Genomic DNA, 21,475 nt, shown 5'->3' with positions numbered 1-21,475 from the left:
GAAAGCAGGCTGCATGTGGCCTGTGTAGTATGACAAAGTTTACACACAACAAATTATTAAACAGATTAATTAGCCCTCTGAGCAGTTCTGAAAACTGTATTTTTCCACATCTACTGTACTAACGAGCAAAAAGTAACTAATGGATTTCCCACCTGTTGCTCTAATCTAGGGGGTCTCAAACTCGCCACTTGTGGCCCATGTCACCCCTGCTTGTGGCCTGTATATTGACGTAAAGAAATCTAATGAAATTTGACCCTTGAACCTTTTTTTGTTAGCGAGGATTTGTTTGTTGTTAAGAACAATGTTAAATTAGTTCTTTTAAAAAGCAAAAAATGATTTAATATGAAAACAATATGAGCAGAGAGCACTTACATGTTGAGGGATTGGCTGTGTTAGTTCAGTGAGAGAGTTATTTGTAAACAAAACACTTATAACTTATTTTTATTCTGTTAAATATGAATAAACTTATAACAAGTGCTGCCACATGTCTGGCCAATAGGAGAGTTCCAGTGTTTTTATGTGGTAGTTCAGTGAAAGGCTTCAGTTAGTTAAGAGTGAGAAGAAACAAAGATTGTGTTCATGTTTGCAGTTTTGTCTTGTTATACAATATTTGAAATTTATAAAAACAAAACAACATTTTTGGAAATATTTGAGGGTGTTTTCTTGTTTGTTTTGTCCTACTTGAACACTAAAGTGGCCTTTGAATGAGATGACAGTGCCAGCAGTGGCTCACAGCTCATTTACGTTTGAGACCCCTGCTCTAATTGAAGACACCTTCTAAATTAAAGTAGTCACCGACTATGAAGACTTGCTGAGGTTCTTTCAGACTTTTGACCAGCTAGTGCCTTGGTTATGGTTACGGGCTGTTACAGTGAGCCTATTTTCAGTTCATGTGGCTCCGGCTAGAAGATTAAAGAGGCAGAGTGAAGGGACTGAAGAGAGGAGAAGAGAGACCGGGGCTGACCACTGTAGGAGATAGAAATAAATAACAACAAAAAGTCAGGAGAGGTAGGAGAGCAGAGTCAGGCTGTTCCCCACTCCGCACCCAGCCTGGGAGCCTTGACTCAATTGGAAATCCATTTTATCTGATGACTGGCAGGCAATTGGGGCTCCCAGGTGAGGCTCTGCGGTTGATAGGCCTGACCACTCCACTACTGAGGGACAGAGGGATGAAGATGGAGGGGAATGTGGAGGAGAACACGTACTAGATTGGCTCCACTAACAAAGTTCATTTTAGGCAACCTAGATCATCACTTAGCCTCCACTTCTATCAAAAACAAGAAGTGGGAGGGGAGCTACTAAGTATTTTCACTTAGTGGGAAAAAAAAAAAGACTCCAAAGATATAAGGCCGAGGAAAGCAGCAAGCCGTCTGAAAAACAAGACAAAGATTCCAGTGTTTTCTTGATAAATGACGAAAAAAGGAGAAAGCAACTGCTAAAAAAGTGAATTCAAATTTTATGTTGACAAACCTCATCTGTAATTATATGCCCCGCAAGAGAGGGAAGGATGTTTTGTAATGAGTTGGGAGACACTAAATTAAGTTAGGAAATAAAATAAGTCTCTTTAGAAGAGAGGGTCACTGCAAATCAATGTGTTGTTGTGAGTTATTCTGATTGATCCAAGATTTCTATCCTAATATGACTACTGAACTGAAAATCAGCAGGAAGAGATATTATGTGGGGAAGGCCTTACTCTAACAACATCGTGTCAGAGAACGGAACAAAAGGCAGAAACATCCAAAGAAGAGCTTTAAACGTCCTTCAAGAAGCTGGGGAACTATTCCTGAGAACTACTTAAAGGAATGACAAGGAAGCTGCCCTGAAAGTTCAGGCTGGGATGAAGAAACCAGTGGGTCGTACCAAAAGTGATGTTGAAGCATGTAAAACTACAAACTCTGTTGTTGCCCCATGCAACGCATTTCTACAGATATTTGCCCATTTCAGTAAACATCTGCATCTACTTCCCATTTTCCTCACAAAATCTAAAGAAATGAGACTTTTATAAATCCAATAAATGAAGTTCAGATGTCATTGTTTAGTACAATAAATATAACGTGCTGCTTTTTGTGGATTTGTGGGACAAAAGAACGTCAAATGCCTGCAGTATATTTACATGAAAACAGGTTTCACATGAAAACCCAACAGCTCTGCAAGCGGGTAATAAAACATTGGTATTTTTTTATTTACAATAGGGCTAGAGAAGAGACGGAGAGAAGGAAATCGATATTTTTAGAAATACAGGGTGTGAATGAAGAGCAATCACAAAGGAAAGGCAGGCTTCAAATCATAAAGGAAAAAAAAAAAGAAGTGGAGAGACAGACGGATTGAGTCACAATGGGACACAAAGGAGAGGCTGGTAGAAAGTGGACTGTTCCGATAATGTTGTGGCTGTTTCGGGGTGACAAAAGCCAGTGAAAGACCCACCTAAAAGCCCCGCTGTTGTCCTCTCTTATCCCAGCTGGTGGTCTTGGTTCCACAAAACCTCTTCCTAAGCACACACAAGAGGGGCCGATAAAATGCCGACCAGAATGGCGGTCTGGTGTGTGCCCAGAAAACAAAACAAAACAACAACAACCAAAAAAAAACAACTAAGTGTGTCAATTGCTTATGCAGCCTAGGTGGCTTTCAATAGTACACAATACGGCACCGTGCTGAATTATTATCGGGACCCCTGTTGGAGCAAACAGAAAGAGGGAGACAGAGTAGGGGGTCTGGTGGTGCGAGCCGACGGGAGTGGTGGCGTTCAGAAAGGTCAGGATACAGCGAGGAAAGAGCACAAAAGATGGTGAAAATGCTCCTCAGGAGGCAGCTGAGAATACCCTCAACTCTACCCCCACCCCCACAACTCTGCCCTTGTTTGAAAGCTTTGTGGTGTCTGAGGGCCACCGGATGAAAGAAGAAGCAGAGGCTCTGGATATGGTTTGATGGGATGTTCGATCGCTCCTCGCACCGCGACAAAAGACAGAGAAAGGGAAATACAGAGACAGAGGGAGAGAGGGGACGTGCAGGAGGAGAAAGACGTGTGCTACAGCTCTTAGAAAAAGTTCAACGTGCAACAAAACAGCTGGTATAAGTAGTTGTACGTACTTGCACTGTGATTATTGAAGAGATTTGCAAACCAGAAAGCAGAACTTTTTGACTGAAATACATAACATAAGTCTTTTAATTGCAGTACTCTTTTTCATTAACACCAGTTACATGAGGACTGGCCAAATCCCGATGCTCTCATACTTTTGTTGGAACCCTACTTAAAAAAAAGTACCTGGTTCCAGGTAATGAAAACCCCCCAAAATTGAGTCAAGCTTAGGCAAGCAGGTACTAGTGGAAGAGAAACACGTGTTACGCCAAACAACCTGTCCTAAAGTCCCGACTTCTGAAGGTAGAAAAGCCTGCTGCTTAGTTTTGTTTCTCATAATATTCAAGAATATAAGGCGGGGGGAGACAAAACTTCACTACCCAAATAACTAAATGTACAGAACTCCACAGCACCGAATAGCTAGATTGAAAAATACAACCCACAAAGCACAGAATACAAGACAGAGGAGACAACAAAAGAGGAAGAGCGAGAGCAGATAATGATGCTCAGTGGAGATTGGTTGTGATCGGCTGTACAATGATCAATGCCGGCTTGAAAGGAGGCAACGCTGATGGTTTATGAAGGAGGGAACAACTGCCAACAGTATGAAAATGAAATCAATAAGTCAGCTGCGGTGCGGGGGAGAGAAAAATGAAGGAAGCGGGTGAGAGAAAGCAAGAAAAAAAAAATGGAAACAGGAGACAAGACTGAATAAAACAAGAGAGACAAAGAGAGCGGGAAAGACGCGGAGAAAGAAAAGAGAAAGAGTTGCAGACAGACTAAGAAGTGAGATGAAAGGTGCTGGTTTAAAATGAAGCAAAGGCAGAGAAACTAAACTGACAGATGAAGGAAAATCTTTAAAGAAAGATAAAAAAACAAAAACAAACAGAGTACAGCAAAAACAAACCGATGAACATTTACACTCACGAACTGACAAACTTTTGAACAAAACCCAGATCCTGATGTAAATATAGCCGGGCATGTCTACTGTGTATGTGTCTATATTTGATTGTGTCTATAAAAAGGTAAGTCTACACATGAAAGGTGAGATGATTGATGGACATTTTTTCTCTCCCCCTTCACTGTGGGCATTTTGTCAGGCAGAACAACAAAGCATAGATGTTCCAAAGAACAGAGGCGTATTTTTTTTATTTTATTTAAAAACACACATTAGAGTGTCCTGAAGTCCATCCCTCTGTTCTTTATAAAAAATAAAAAAAAGCTGTTCTTCACTGACTCAGATATCCATGACAACAGCATTAAACTCTCTCTCTGGACCCGACAATAAACACACAGATACACAAAAACACTCTGAGTCACACGGACGACATGCAATGAGGCACAAACAAGTTATGTTTTATATGTTTTTCTGATTTTGTGTCAGCAAAAGTCTTTAAACATGCAGCAATGAATACAAAACATGACAATGTAACGGCCAAAAACAATCTACAGACTCCAAACAAACTGCAAGGATGTGAACTTTTACAAATGTGTTGTTCTCAGTGAGCATTTTGACCTTTGCATCCACAGGGAGAGTGACTTACTCACTGCACTAATGGAAAAAAAGTTTTTATACACCTACATCACAGGTGGAAAAACAGAGTTTTAGGTTCTGTATATTTTTCAGTTTAATAGGCACACAGCAGCATAAATGTTATAATGTTAATATATTTATATGTTTGCTGCAGTAATTTGATCAAGAATCTGGAAAATTAGAAAATGCTGTGCAAAAGGTAAAGTTGAATTTTCAGCAATAACTTTTCAGAAGTTGCTTGTGAGAAAGCGTTTCTTACAGATTTTGATGGGCTAAATCCAAACATGACAGTTAAAAATATCTGATTGGCCTTGGTCTCTCAAATATATTTATACTTATTTTATATTTTACCAATGTACATTTAGATATTTGACTTTTAATCATGAACTGTAAGCTTATATCTTCTCATATTTATAGTTGTTTCATGATAATAATAATAAACTTTCACCTTTCTTCATTATGTAACAGTAGAAATGGTAGATAAAAAACCCGATATGTAACTTTAACATTAATGACAGCCATAGTACGTTTAGCTTATTGTGAAAAAAGATGAAAAACCTTCAAAATATTTTAATATGCTTTAAAATCCTGTAACGTTGTTCTGCAGCATTACAGATTTCCTGGAACAAGCAATGAATCTTCTATCAGATAAGACGTCAGAAGTTTAAAAACAGATACGTCAGGAGATTTCAAATTTGACAATTGCATTTCATACTTGATACAATCCTAAATCACAGGAGCCAAATTTTATGAAAATATTGACAAGTTTAGCATCTGCCATCATTTGGTCTTTCTTTTTATGTTCAGGAGTCAAAATATGTTTTTATTATTTCTGTTTTTAAATGAGAACATTGGGTTTTAGAACTAAACTAGTAACATAGAAAAATAGAGCCAGCCGACAGCTCTAGGCTTTAAAATTGGTAAAATTTGATTAGAATTATTTGGGGTATATTTCATTGATTCATCAAGTCAATGTCACTGTACAGTAAATGTTACCCTACACCAAAGGTGGGTAGAGTAGCCAAAAATTGTACTCAAGTAATAGCAACACTACCTCAACATAGTTTTACTCAAGTAAAAGTAAAGAGTAGCCGTCCACAAAATTACTGAAGAGTAAAAAAGTAGTGAGTAACTGATCATAACATCTGACTTAATCTTTAACAATGAGATAATCAGACAGACAAAAATATAACATTTAGTGCAAATTTTGGTATTTTAAAGTCTGAAAAGGAAAAGAAAATGCTTCATATAAATAACGATTACAAAATAATAAATATCGGCAGGAGAAACACTTTTCCAAATCAATATTAAACTATTATTTAGAGTAGGTATATTACCTATCCCTATAGGTCTATATTTGTTAGGTTATATATGATACTTCTCCAAATTGCACAACAGGCTCAGCAGATAGAAAATAAAACAACAAATCTTACTTTGACATAAACTAAGTTTGTGTCAAAGTAAGATTCATTTTTGTTTTCACTAAAGTTATTCACACCGAGTAGAGTAGCCAGAATATTTTTTCAAGTAAGAGTAGCGATACATCATAATAGTATTACTCAGAAAAAGTACAGTGTAGTTAAACTACTCCTAAAAGTACATTTTTTTTCTAAAAGGTTACTCAAGTAAATGTAACTGAGCAAACTGAATTAGTTACTACCCACCTCTGCCCTACGCTGAACATTACATGAAACACGTGACAGCTAGCATCTAAACTCTATATCAGTTTCCATTCAGAATGATAGTTCTGTAACTTCCTCAGGATGTAAACGTAAAACAAAATCATGTGATGTGCGTTTTGCTGGCTATCTAGTCATAACATTAGACTTTGTGGGGCAAAACATGCAGGAGTCCAGCAGGGAAAATAGTGCTAAAAAAGCATGGTGGCAATTGCTTTATCACATGCCAAACTCATAGTACCACATTAATAATAATAATAACCTGTTTCGGTCAACAGACCATCATTACACAACATGTTATACCATCGTGTTTTGTTGAGTCTTTGTCAACTTTTGCTCAAAACTGTGAGCTGAGAGGGAGAAAAAGTTCAACAGTTCTTTTAAGACTTTTTTCTTCAGTGTCTGTAGGCAGTCACCATTAATGAGGCACAACAGACCTACAAGTGAGAGCAGAACAGAAACACGAAGCTGACATAAATGGGCTCCAAATGAATGTCACTTTTTAAAAATCAATTCAACACCTTTCATAAAAAACCCACTGAACACTGCTTCCTTACAATTTGTTATAATTTAACATCTTTTCTTTGTAGGTTTTATTCCTGTTCTCTCTAGTGGGCAGGAAGTCACAGAGTCACAAATAGAGAGCTAAGAGATGAAAAGTACTATCTGCTCTATGGTACATCAACTTTGCAGAAAAGTTCTGCCTTAGGAAAGCAGATATAAAAGCCCTGCGTAGACTTCAGCCCCAATTAAAGCAACTCACACTAATTTAGAAGGTTGGTCTGAAACGCCTATGCCCAAGTGTTTAATCTCAGACGGTTTATCTCTGAACAAATACAAAAAAATGAGAGAAACTCTGGTCGTTAATTAGGCCTAGTTTTAAGAAAGCTACGAGACACTTTGTAATATTTATTCATGCATAGCAATGAGGTGAAAGGAGTCCAACTGTTTGTTCGCTTCATAAATTTTGTGTCAAAACTTGAGGAGTGCATACTTAAGTGAGAACGTGCGTGTGGTCAGCAGCAGGTCCAGCAGGAAGCTGAAGCTCCTCATTCTTCTTCATTAAGTTTTGACTGCTGAGGGGCCAACGTCTATGCCCCTTTCTCTCTGTGTGTCTGTGTACATCTCTTCATCCCCTGCCCATCTCCAACCCTTCCTCCATAAACACTTATCTCCTCATGGTATCCACTCATCTTCCCCTTCTCGCTTTTTACCTCCTGACAGTCACCTATTTCTCTCCCCATCATCTCCCCAACTTGCCTCATGTCGCCTCCCCGTCCCTCCTCCTTTCTCTCCTTCCCCTCATCTGTCCAGCTTTACCCCCTTCCCCACCTGCCTCCTTACCTCTATTCTTTAACTGTCCACCTCCTCCTCTTCATCATTTTCTCCTTCTCCCATTTTCTCCCTTCACTTCTTCAATTGCTCACTGTTTGCTATCATGTTTTTTACTTTCCCTCGACTCTACTCATTCTTCTCTACTCTGCTTCCTGTTTATTTGCCCGTCTCTCGCCTCAGTCCTGAACACAAATTCATCTCAGTTTTTTTCTCCCTGAACATTTCTTAGTTTCTTTAGCTGTTTGTTCCACTTAAACCAACTTCCAGCGCCTACATGTCACCATTTAATCTCAGGTTTAACTTCAAACCTTAATGTGTCTTTTCATTTCTCTCTCCTTCTACTCCATCTCTTTCTGTGTCCGATACTTCTCAAGGCCTTTCTGTTTATTTCTCATTGGCCTTTCACATCTAGCCGGCTACAGATCTCTCTGTATCCACAACGTGTATTTTCTCCTTCTTCAGTCCAATTCGCTGTCCTGAGCCTCTTCTTTGTATTTTTCTCCACTTTGTTTGTCTATTTTGTTATCTACCAGCAGAGTGACTGAGCTGCTGTGATCTCTGTACCGGCATGACTCCTGTTCAATCAACAATAAAACTGAAGGTAAAAGAAAAAAGAAATCAATATGAGGTTTTACACTGCTGTGATTCACTGGCTTTGCGAAAGTCGCTGTGCATTCAGATCGGCTACAGATACACATTTATTATCAGCATATCAACATTGTCAGTGTGGACTTTCTTTGAGAATAGACTTATCAAAAGAAGATGAAACAATTTTCTCTTTCCCCTTATCTTCTGGTGGGCTATCCACCGAGAATCATACCAGCACACAAAGCCGCAGAAACTGCACAGAGTTTCCAGCTCGACAGGCCACGCTGTTGTGAATCACAACAGTGTTCCTTGCTACAAAAATGCTACACCATTTCTCTTTATGTCCACAGGATGCTCCTATTCACTGACTACAACGCAGCCCTGAAATGAAGCCACCCAGATCCCTTTTCATATAAATGAGGGAGGCTGAGTATTGCAAACAATTCTCTGGAACAGTGTCAATTTAAAAAGAAAAATTACATTTTACAATTCACAAATGGTTCATTTACCATCTCATCCATTTTTTTTATAGATGGTCGTGTTATATCACACGTCTTACTGAGAGCAAAGATTAACTGGGCACATTAGAAAAGTGAGTGATGCTGCCGATCCAAGGAAAGCTCCACTTCACACAGACAGGTGTCCCGGCTCTTACCTGCCCACAGTCTCGATTGCTACGACTGTCAGTGATTGCTTAATGGTCTAAGGACCTACTATGGCGTTTTAGATTGAACGATTATAAAACAAACAACAGAAAACAAACAGAAACAAAATAGCATAGAAGGGAATTTAAGGTATTAATTATGGCTCCTTCCTCAAAACAAGGATAATCGGTCTCAGTACGCTGGGTTATTTGGGTGACTCTCCTATGCCGTGATAGCTGATAACTCTGACATCTCATCACCAAGCCCGCCAACTCCCTACTGCACCTCTCCATGGCTGTCAGGGGCAGAGGAGTCGTCAACGTGGACAGCTAACAGGCTACACGGGAAAGGCAAGATTCTAAGATGCGACTCTAAAGCACTGGAGAAGAAATGAAATAAAAACTGTGCATTTGTGTATCATTTACCATAACCGCAGCTTTGTGCAAATATCTTGTTGTTATAGCTGTTAAGCTATAAAGGCTGGCTTTACCTTTAACGCAGTTTCTATCTAAGGTACTCAAAGATAAATTCAAATATAACTAAGTTTGAGATACAACGAGCCAGGCCTGTGGATGGTCACACATAGCGCCATATCCTTCATTATATCTGCATCTATATTTTCCCATATTAAGAGCACACTTCCTGGTCCACAAGCCAAACGACTTCAAACACGATGTTGCCTGATATTAGACTGAATCATGAATTCATTGCACTCAATTTGCATGTTCAGAAACTGCTTGTTTAACCAATTTTGATGTGGGAGAGGCTTCAATTCTCCGTAACTACAGAGACCACATGAGCTGTTTAAATCTAACATCTGAACATTTGAAGTTGACAGTGATGGACAAACAGCTTGTTTGTGACCTTTTTCCCAAGATTTTGATTTCACTATTGGTTAACTTCATACACACAGTATCTTAGGGCTGTGCAATATGACCAAAATCTCATATCCCGATATAAGACATCTATCGTCCAGACTAGGGCTGGGCCATATCATATCGTTCACGGTAATACCGGTATAATGTTGGGCAACGATAAGAAAATGAAATATCACGATAGAATATGGGTAAAACGCACATGCGCACATGGCGGAAAAAGCATGGCGGCGACGGAGAATGAGAAGGGCGAAAGCGGATCGTTGAATGAAACGGATGAACCAGAATTGGTTTGTAAAAATGCTGCAACTTCAGTGATGTGGAACTGGTTTGGCTTTCGTCCGTCAGACACACAACAAAGCACTATTTTTGGTAGACCATGCTAGCGGGCCGTCGTTATTATCGTGTTTTTTGGAAAATATGGCACACTTAAAATCAATCCTTTGATTTGTCTGAAAATCGACAGTGCCCCTTATAATCCCGTGTGCCTTATGTTTGAATTCTGGTTGTGTTTACTGACCTCGAAACGATTTTATGTGGTACACGGCGCTCGAAATCTGTCAAATGTTTTAGTACGGCTTTGCTAAGCTACGAAGTCGCACCACTTGATGGATTGTCGGAGCATTACGGCTACCGTAAGCCGGAGCCTCGCGGAGTGATACGTACTGTGCTTCAAAATAATATTACCGTATTGTGTGTGTATAACCTCTTTTTAAGTTTTGTGGATATTATACATGGTTATGCTGAGGATATGTCGGCCAATTTCCACTGGAAATGCCTTTTGGTTAAACTGTCAGCGAGGAATTTGCATTTGAACTGTTAAATGTTTATATAACTTTAATGCACATAAAAAAAACAGCTGCTTGTTTAAGTGAAAATACATTGATGGGTTTTTTTGCACTAATAAAGTTGTGTATTGTAAAGTATTTTGTCTAGTGTCAATTATATCGTCAGTTATATCGTTATCGCAAATTTTCAAATGTATATCGTGATAAAATATTTTTGGTGATATCGCCCTGCTCTAGTACAGACAATGATATATATCACAAATATTTTACATTTTCTGTAAATTCTGTGAGGCTTGGGCAACTCGACTTGTGTGCAGTGTTTTCAGCTGGGCGTCGTGTACCTGGAGTCGAGTGTGACATAAGTTGAAACGGCCGCAATTTTCTTTGTGAGTATTTATTACACGGCGTGCTGCGGGGAAAAGCCTGTTTCTAAGGTTCATTATTTTAGCCCCCGACGGCTCTTTTTAGCTTCTCGTCAGTAAACACTTTGCATACTATGTCACATGATTCAGTTTATTTTGAAAAATCTGCACAGAATCTTCATCTTTATTTTGAAAAGTTTATGTGGAAAATAAAGAAGCGGACGGCGGAGCCATGTGATGGTTTTATCGTCATTGTTGCTAACGACAATGCATAAAAGCCGTCGCTTGTCCAGCCGTAGTGTGGTTATATTAAATATAAGAGAAAGAGAGAACTTTAAGAAATTATACAGTGACCATCAAAACGATGAAAAAATATTGCTGTAAACAGTTTATTTTGTGACAAAACGAAACAAACGATAGCGTGATATGAAATGATAGATGTTTTCATATCGTCATCTGATATATATCGTTATATTGAACAGCCCTACAGTATCTAGTATAATACTTATGCTTCTGTGAAATATGTTTCGTATGACACAAACTTAGCAAAGATCTAAAGTGGCACATTATTTAGATGGTTCAGATTAAAGGACTCTTTCATGTGTATTTTCCATCTTTTGGTACATTTTCAGTCTGTTCTGTTTCTCTGCTCAGATATTCCAAATGACTTTTACAAATCTCTTTAGTAGCACTCTCTCATGTCTGTCTCGTTTCTTGCCTTTCACTCCTCTCTCCACGGTGAGCGTGAGCGTCTGACATTGATCAAAAGCAGGCTGTCTCTTAGATTGAGGCTAAATGACTTGAGAATCCCACCAGCCACACAGACAGCATGTGTGTGTGTGTGTGTTGTGTATGTATTCACATCTGAGAGTGCTGATAAATGACTAGAGAATCCCACAGAGTGTCTGGACAGTGTGTAAGCGTTACATGTAGTAGTGCCCACATCAGGCACAGCCTCCCAGAGGATAATGACTAGAGGTTGTCTGCACCGTCTCTGTGGGATCCTCCGCTCATTTGTCATCAAACACACAAACACGTGCACACGGGTACACATAAAGATGGAAGCATAACCCAGCAGGAAGACGTCTGCGATATGCATGTCTGTCTACTGACCTGCTGTGGCACTGATCAAAACACATCACAGTCACCTCTGCTGAGAGACAAAAAAGGAACAGGACCAATTTTGTCCCAATTAAGTCCTCTTTCACTCACTTAAAAGCTCAGGAATGAAAAGTCACCATGTGTTTCTCTCCCCTCTGGAGACGTCCTTATTTCCTATCATTATTAAATAACTAACCAGCTGTAGTGTAATCTCTCTTGCATGGTCCAGTCCACTGCAAAATTTTGAAAGGATTAAAACTTTGATTCACAAAACAGAAGACATTACTCATCAGCTCTGCTTATAAGCAAGATGAAATACATTTATGAATTTTCCCCAGGTTCTCTGCCTACAAGCCTTCTTAAGATGCAGTCATTTTAAAATACATTAGAAGAGTAATGTTTAGTTTATATCTGTACAAAAGCTTTACATAAGCATATTTTGTACTCTTTTACGCAGTCATAAAAACCCTCATTTGTCACACTATCACAGTAGCTGTTAGCCAAGTGGAAAGTGTTAGCCGAACAGTGTCATTAGCAGCTGACAGATTTTTCGTATTAGCAATGCTTGGTTTTCTAGCACAACTAGAAAACCAAAGTAGGCCTAGCTGATAATTATGCTGCTCAAAGAAATGAAGTGAATGACACAAAGTCAGTTATGCTACAGCCTGAGGCACAAACTAAATGATGGTGACTGTGGGCAACGAACTTGTGATTGAAATGATTTTGATAACAGGAAGCAGGTGTGCGACCAATCGCACTGAGTTGCTGTTTTAAAAGCGTCTTTGGTGCATGAAGACGCAGATAAAACATCAGTGAGATAATCGGTAGGCTATCAGTTTGGGATTGAATGGGACCAGTTTGGAAATTATGTGCAGTCTGTTTGTGATAACACAGTGATTAACTCTATTAGTTCAGCCAGAACCTCATAGATTTGAAACAGAAATTCTAAAAAGGTCATACTTGCTGCAGGACAGCACTTGAACTGCTAAATGACAGAGGCGCTCGGCAATACCGCTTTTATCTAGAATACAACCATATGGCAAAGAGTTTAGCCGAGTCCCAAAGAAACCTGCTGAAAATGGGTTGCACTCATCGGTGGTTACGTACTCAGAGGGACTGCAACATGTTGGTAATCTGTCTGCATTTTTATATTAGAATGCAATTACTAACAAACCTTCATATGGAGTTTATAACCAAACTCCACGAACAAGAAACAAATGGCTGTCAAACTTTAGCAGGTAAAATGGTTTCACAATGGTCTTAACAACAGGACAGACTGATACTCTGTAAGTTAAAAGCTCTTCTAAGCAATCAACTTTGAAAACTATCCATGTGGTTCTGCTAATTGTTGTCTCACTAGCACTTGGCGAGTTTACTGTGTCACTGCTACTGCACTGGGAAAAAGTTATCAGCGATAACCAAACTAACTGTGACAGCTTTTAAAGACACAAAACGGAGGAAGAACTTTATAAACTTCCAAATTGACAGGGTGAAAGTCAGGGAGATGCCTCGGGGGCCAATATATTATTATGCTCTGCTGTAGTCTTTAAAGACTGTCTTCAAAGAGTCTTCCTTCACTCCTTGTTATCTCACACCAGCTAATATATGGAGGAAAGTCTCCCACTCTCTGTCTCACACACACACACACACACACACACACACACACACACACACACACACACCAATCCTAGTAAGCAACGAATATAAGAACATAAACATTGCTGCATATTTAAAAATGTGAATTTATGACTGCATGCTGTCATACACGACATAAACAGAAGTTCAGACGCTGCTGAACGAGCACACGAGTGCATGTATCCATGCACACAATACAGCAGTACAACAGCAGAGGTATCAATGTTCAGCAAGCTGATTATCACACGTTGTATTACTGTGTTCCAGGGTAAGCCTCACTGCCCCTGAGCAATACAGAGGAGATGTGAGCAGAGACCAGCATGAGATAGTAATACGCTGCTCGAGTGCATAATGAGCAGCTGTACCTTCAAATGCTTCTACCGTACAAACTTTGCGAGTAGCCCGTCCTGCAGCTTCCTCCTCACATTTTCTCTCTAGCGTTCTGTCAACTTGTAGCTGCTGCAGAAATGTACACAGGACTTTTCGATGCTGTTAAATAAAACAGCAGTAGGTTGAACTCAATATTAGGCGGTGCCAAAAAGTGAAGTATAAAGGTTCAATTTTTCTAAGTGAATGTATATCTGAGTTTTCCATTGTGGATAAAAATATAAGGGAATGAGAGAGATAAAAAGAGTGAAGATTCAGTAACTAGTAGATAACCCAAGCCAAATCATCAGAGACAGACTGATGATTCATCTCAGGAGCCTACAGAAGTAAAAGGAAAAAAAATGGTATAAGGAATCCAGCCTGTAAAAAAATCCTTTATTAGCACCAAAACAAAGAAAAACTAAGAGCTCAGAAAATGAGCCAGGCAGAAATGAAACTGACTTACTGGAGGTAAAGTAACTCCAACTAACTGGAAGTTAGATCAAATTTAAAAAGCTTTATATGCCTCTCTTATTTCTTTCCAATTGCAAATGTATTCTGTGATATTTAATCATCAATTAACTTTGTTAGTAACCTTTAAACTGCCTTTTGATGCTCCAGCATCTTTTTATATTTATCTTCAAAAACCTGCACAGCTCAGTGTAACGTAATTCAGTCAAATCACTGCTTTTCTATGTGTGAGGCTGAACGGCAGTGAAACACGAGGAATTTTAAAAGTTACTTTAAAAATGATTTGACACTAAAGATGAAGGACAAATCTGGCTGCAATGCCTGATCACATAAACTACATCCTCTGGTGGAAAAAAGAGAGCTTAAAAACATGATAAATAAAATAATCATTAAAAAAGCCTATAAAATCTATCCTCACTACTATATAATCTTATTTACACAGTCAGACAGTGTCTACAGAGTGGGTGGTTTGGTTTCATACCCTCCTAAAATTCTGCAGACGTTATTGCTGCATCAACTGGGTGATGCTCTCTTGTTGACTTAAAATCAGACCAGCTACTTCATTAAGTCTTCTTCAGTTCCAAAGAACATATAAGAATGTTAATATGCATGCTTTCAATAAAAATATCAGATTTAAAAGATCCCCAAATACACTAAAAGGTCAGTTTATTAAGTACACCAGTTCAATTGCTTGTTTACACAGATATCTGCTCAGCCAATTGCATGGTAGCAACTCACTGCATGCTTTAGGCATGTCAAGATAACCTGGTGAAGTTCAGACCAAGTGTCAGAAAAGGGAAGAAAGGTGATTTAAGTAACTTTGAATGTGGCATGATTGTTGGTGCCAGACAAGCTGGTCTAAGTATTTCAGAAACTGCTGATCTGCTGGGATGTTCAACCACCTCTCGGGTTTACAGAGAATGGACTGAAAAATAGAAAATATCCATCAATATGCCTCGTTGATGTCAGAGGTCAGAGGACAATGGCCAGACTGCTTCAAGCTCATAGGAAGTCAACAGCAACTCATAAATTGGGCAATAGAAAAATGCTGTTTGGTCTGATGAGTCTCCTACTTCTGTTACAGCATTTGGATGGCAGGGTCAGAACAACAATAAAGCATGGCTCCATCCTCTCTTGTGGTCAAAGGAGCTTGCAAAGAAAAGCGTCTGGACTTCTTTAAGTTGCTTGAAGACGTTTCACCTCTCATCCGAGAAGCTTCTTCAGTTCTAAGGTCCTTTTGTCCCTCTGTGGGGGGGAAACTCCCACTAGGTTTAAATCTGGGACTCTCCACCATTTGACCTTAGAACTGAAGAATCTTCTCGGATGAGAAGTGAAACGTCTTCAAGCAACTTAAAGAAGTCCAGACGCTTTTCTTTGCAAGCTCCTTTGACTACGATGACCTGGATGACTGAGAACCTTCACAGACATCCTCTCTTGTGCCAAAGATTCAAGCTCTTGCTGGGGATAATAGTGTGGGCAATATATTCTAGGCAAAATCAAGCCCCTTGACTGAGTAATTAACTGACTAATAGACTGAGTATCTTTTAATCACCTCAGCCTACCTGAGTATTATCGTTGACCATGTTCATGAATTTATGACCAGAGTGTATCCGTCTTCCGGTACTAGTAAATTGCACCTAATAAAGTGACCTGTTAATGTATATCCCTTTTTAACAAGTTACTATACCTCTCAACTGTCCCCAAACTGCATCTCAAAACACTGCACAGATCATTTTGTCTACAAAGTGTTCACCGCACTTTCAGGTGAAGGTCTGAGAGTGTCAGAGAGAAGTAGCGTCAGTGGGGTTTCTGCTGTTAATTTAGTTAATGGCAAGGCAGCTAATCAGACGTGAAGAAGGCACTCTGCTGTTTCGAACCTTTGTATGAGCAATTATGTTACATGGAAATATGGCTTAAAAACCCCCCAAAACAAACAAAAACAAACACACGCCTCAGTGACAATGCTTGAAATTTAGCACTAAGCGCCACTGTCTGACAAAAAAATTGCTATTAAGGCAACGTATAGTTAAGGGGCTGTGTTTGTGTCACTCTTTTATACATTGTTTTTTGACAGAACACATCAGAGCATCTTTATTAGCGGTGCAATTTTGTCACAGTTCTGGCCTCTGCGCAGAAAAATCAAAGTTAACGATAAAATCAGCCACATAAACCAGGCAAACTCTAAGGGTCCTTCTATTGTTGCAGGGACACCATCATCAAGTATTCCCCTGCACTTCCTTTGATGACAGGAGTGCATTAAAGTGTTAGGTTGGATTATTTGAAGGCTATACAGACAGTCCTTTTATACTGGGAACTGAAGCCTGAAGTCTCATTAAAGCCACCAGACTCTGTTGACAAAAACAGTAATTTTCCCCTCGCAGAAAACGGGACATGCTCAATCTGTTCGTTTGTTTGTGGTATTGTGTGACTTTGGTGTTTTTGATTAAACGTGTTAAACTACCTAAGTCACTCAGCGGTACTCCTGCAAGTTCAAATTGCTGTTTTGGAAACTGGCTTCAGCTTCCTGTCCTCAAAGGCTGTCTAACAGCAAAAGAATGGAAATATTTTAAATATCACATATGCTTAAATCAAGGTGGCTTTCAGTGATGTCCCAGTCCTAAAGTATGCACTGCTCAGCTTCCATGCATTACCCCAGGCTGCTTCTCCAAACCAGGTTGTGCCGATCCCATCTACTGCAGGTAATAAATCAACTATTGAAAAGTAGCTCGTATAGCCCAACTTAAAAAAATAAATAAATAAAAATCTTAGAAAAACCTGAAGCGACTATTAAAGAAGAACTTAGCAGTGAGGGGGCGGGATTACACATTTTTTTAAGGTGAATGACTATTAGTTATTGTAATCTCTCCTACTCTCCTACTACTTCATAAAAATGAATAAATCCTTATAAACAATCTAAATGCATTTTCAAAATAAAAGCACTTTTACTTTAGATTATTTTGCATCTGTAGAGGAACCAAAGTGCAAAAACGATAGGTGAAGGCTATAGGTGGAGTCCTCATAACATGTAAAAATAAATCTCAAATCTTTCTGTTTTCAGCGTTACATTTATGACACATTAACACTTTGCACCATCCCTGACACTTTTTTATTATATCTTTGCAGATTGAAAAAGCTCTCACCTTTTTTGCAGCATTGATACACTGCATGTATTCTTTGGCCAGGTCAGAACACTTTAAGGTCTGGTCTTTGTTGTCCCTGTAACAGGATAAAATCTGAGCCTGCAGGCCAGCACACACTGCCTCTGTGTTGCGAGGCCTGCAAAAGACAAGAAACAAGAGAGACGGAGTGAAAAAACTGTCATTTTTGTACCTCTGTTTCTTACTGCTAGTGTAAATTAGGCTTTCAAATAAAAATAAAAAAAAGAAGAAGAAGTAAACTCATCACACTATTCATTCAGATTCTTACATCTTCTGTAAATCAACATTTCATTCATCAGTTTAGCTTTGATTAGTTGATGACATAGTATCAGTGTAACATGAATTCAGGTAGGTCAGCTGCTCAGAAAAAGAGAAAAATGCTGGATCACAACTGAAACAAAAAACAACTTTAAAAAAAAAAAATCAATACTCTAGCTGTCAGTCTCACATTCATGACTGACTTAGAGGGAAGAAAAGCTGCAAGAAAAAGCATCTAAAATGCATTTACAATCTATGAAAGTTTACAAGTATCCAAGAGAGCTGTCTATTGCTGTTTTGGTGGCAGCACGGCTATTTTCAGCAGAAAAGCTCCAAAAACCTGTTATTCACCAACTCTCCAGCAGCACACTCACAGACAGACACTAGCCTGTAAACAAAGGAAGGCAAAAAGCAGAAGCTTGCACAGACAGACAAGACAGAGTCAACTAGAGTGACTAAACAAAACAACTTCATCAGCTCACTTTGTTCATGGAATTCATTCATTGAAACATTTCAGAAATGTGGTTTTTTGATTACAGTTTTAAATACTGACACAAAGAGCCTTTTTGGAGAACATTACATTCAAAATGTGGTATGCACATCATAGTCTGGCATCAAAACATATGCTGTGTGAAATTTTGTCATAATTGCTTAATGAGAATTTCCTAGTTATGGCCAAAACTGTGTTTCGGGAGGTCGCAGTGATTTTGTGCTTAGATCACAAAATTCTAATCAGGAGTCAAAGGAAACATTTGTACCAGACAAATAAAAAAGGGCCTCCAAGTACTCTTGGGGACCTTATTTAAAAAGCTTTTATTAGCAAAGTGCATTTCTAAATGCTGAAATTATTCTTTTAAACAACAGCAAGCTGTCCGAAGAACTTTGTCTGAACTTTTCCATTAGACAAATCCCTGTAAAGATAAAGGTCATCTACAAAGCATCCTGGCATCCTTAAAGAGATCATTGATGATGAATAACTGTTAATAGAGGGGAAGAGGATCTTTAAGACTGCTACCAGTTTCTGAAGCAGCAGAGAACGAGCAGGAAAACTAAGTGACAGTAAACTAATGAAACACTGCAGGTTAGATCACTCAGGCTTTGTGATCAGTCTCATTAGAGATGTGCTCACTTCCTGATGTAGCAGCAGAAACAAGAAGCCCTCCGAGTATTTACTTTAAAGGCAACGGTGTTGTACTTTGTATATAAACGTTATGTAAGAGTAGGTCATGGATAATAGGCACTGAATTGTAAATAACTGGACATGAAGCTAATAAGTTAATACTTTCTTTAAAGATATAATATATTTGGGGGACAACTTTAAAGAAAGGTATCCTTAAATGTAAAAGCGAGGTCAGAGGTCAAGTGTGACATGTTATTTTAAATATTTATATTATACTTTCTGTATGTTGAAAATAAAGTTTCCAAGTTACGCATCTTTTCGTCAAATTTAGGCCGATAAATCATTAAGATGACATTGAAGCCGTTAGTGAAGGTGAGCCAAATTTTAATGAATTGTTAACATGAGCCCACTCTACACCCTCGCAAAGCTATTGTGTTTACAGACAGAATGACAACACGCACATATGCAAACACTACCAAAAACATAACCTTCTTGGTAGCAGTAAAAAAAATGATCACAACACTGACATATTTGGTGAAAAGTGGGGAAATGCACCAGTGCAGCAGCGAGGACTCTGGTCTATCACAAACTTCCATCTGCAGAAGGATCCCACAAGCAATTAGAAGCTTTCATATTCTCTTCTTATTTCCTCTGAATGTGGAGGAGAGAACAGGACTGAGCAGTCTTAACAACATTAGCTGCACTGAAAGCTGGCTGGACACGCCAAAAAAAATTTTTTTTCCCGTGAAGGGTGATTAAATCAAGTTCAAGTTTGCCACATGCAGTGGCAGGTTGCCCTGCAGTGGAATGAACCCGCCCCCCGACCTTACACACACAACAATCAGGGAAGCTTTATCATTTTTTAGGGACTCATCTCGTAAAGCTGATCAACTATGGTTACACCATTAACAATTAAGACCGCATGAAGTTAGCAGTGTGTCCAACTTTAATCTCAGTTGTGTTATAGGAGGTTTAAAAAATAAACTCACTCTTTAAATTGGGACGTTTACATCTTACCCACTTCATAAACTGATGTGAATCAAACAGCTTTGCAGCAGCTGTTTTGTTGTACTGGACCTTTTGCATGACAGACACTGAAAGGATGGAGGATGAGAAATAACTGTACTATGCAAATCACAAATATGCCATTTCCTCACTTAGAGGGGGGGAAAGCAGTTGATGGTGCTTTCAGTGCTCCGGCACAACTACACTTTCCACGGCTTTCTCGTTGCTTTAGAAGTTCTTAAGTCTTCTTAAAAGTACTTCTCCCGACTCTCCACAGTTTTTCACCTTAGGCCTAAAATACTTTATAAACATCTTTACCAATTTCAATTGTGTCACCTGTCTATACCTGTAACAATACCAAACAACAAACTGTGTTGTTTAATTTTGAACACTTGTTTTACAGCTGTGTTCAAGTTCAAGTTCTGGGTTAAAGCTGTCTTTTTAATTTTATTTTGTCTCAGATCAGAACAAAAGAAACTCTTTTAAGAAAAAGTAGAAAAAAATGGGAGTGAAGATAAAAAACAATTCACACCTAGACGTGCCAACCTGTTTGAACAACCTATGGGGTGTATAGTACGTGCTTCACTGCGAATCGTACAATTAGCGCTAAATCGTACTTAATTGAGTGGGCAGGATCATTCTGATCAAATACAGCAGAAAAGTGTGCTTTGAGAGATTGAATTAGCCGTGTTTAATTTGATATGTGGGCTGTATTATAATTTGTCTTTACCTGTCTATCTGTGTGATTGTTAACTACGACAGGCTTGCTGCCTGGGCGCCTCGCGGTAATGGATTCTGACTGATTGAAGCAGAGACAAGAGAGTTATGTACACCCACGCAGGTATAGACTGGCACGTGCGCACACGTCTGCTGTAAACATCAAAGGGCGCCGTGCATGCACGCGCTTCGCTACATGCCAACACGTCGATCTCCGCACTGTGTCCCTGCTCGCTTTCTCCACGAGGAGCGTTTAACACCGGATTTAATTGAAAGCCAAATTAAAGACTCTTTTAGACTTTGACTCATGAAGAGAAGCTGACCCCATCGTTTCAATTACAGCATATCCATATCCACGCAAACACTTTATCATCAGGAAAAATATCATGGATGCGGCAACGGAGTTTATCTGAGCGCAGGTGATCGAGGTTAAAGAGGAAAACGAACAGAGATGAAGAGGAAAAAACAGAAAGTGAGATAGAATGATGGATGGAATGAAGCATCAATTGGCTCTCTTTTAGAAGCCCATTTGAAGAAGGTGACAGCCTATCAGATTACTCGGTTCCCCCCAAACAACCTCCAATGGTTTATATCTCCTGATTAATCGCTCTTCTTCCACTTTTCGCCTTCCCTCCAACTCTGTCTTCTTTCTTACTTTTTTCTCTCCCTCGCCCGCCCTCCTCCTCTTTTTTTTTCTTTTTGGTCCCACCATTAACAACACAGAGAGTACAACACCAAAGTGTGCCATCTTTATCTCCCCCTC

The 21,475-nt window shown here is 39.2% G+C and overlaps 1 protein-coding gene across 1 annotated transcript in view; it reads right to left on the bottom strand.

Moving 5' to 3' along the window:
* chchd6a (coiled-coil-helix-coiled-coil-helix domain containing 6a) overlaps positions 1-21,475 on the bottom strand; it is a 74,504-nt gene that overhangs the window by 4,260 nt on the left and 48,769 nt on the right. The window contains exon 7 of the mRNA XM_085344945.1: positions 17,595-17,730. Within this exon, the coding sequence (XP_085201071.1) occupies positions 17,595-17,730 (136 nt within the window). The remainder of the gene's footprint in view (positions 1-17,594; positions 17,731-21,475) is intronic.

The sequence above is a fragment of the Diplotaxodon limnothrissa genome, linkage group LG20, assembly GCF_057381915.1.
Source record: "Diplotaxodon limnothrissa isolate DT_005_m linkage group LG20, D_limnothrissa_male_GT1.1, whole genome shotgun sequence".
In the NCBI taxonomy this organism is placed as follows: domain Eukaryota; kingdom Metazoa; phylum Chordata; class Actinopteri; order Cichliformes; family Cichlidae; genus Diplotaxodon; species Diplotaxodon limnothrissa.
This window is presented reverse-complemented; position numbering and strand designations above follow the sequence as displayed.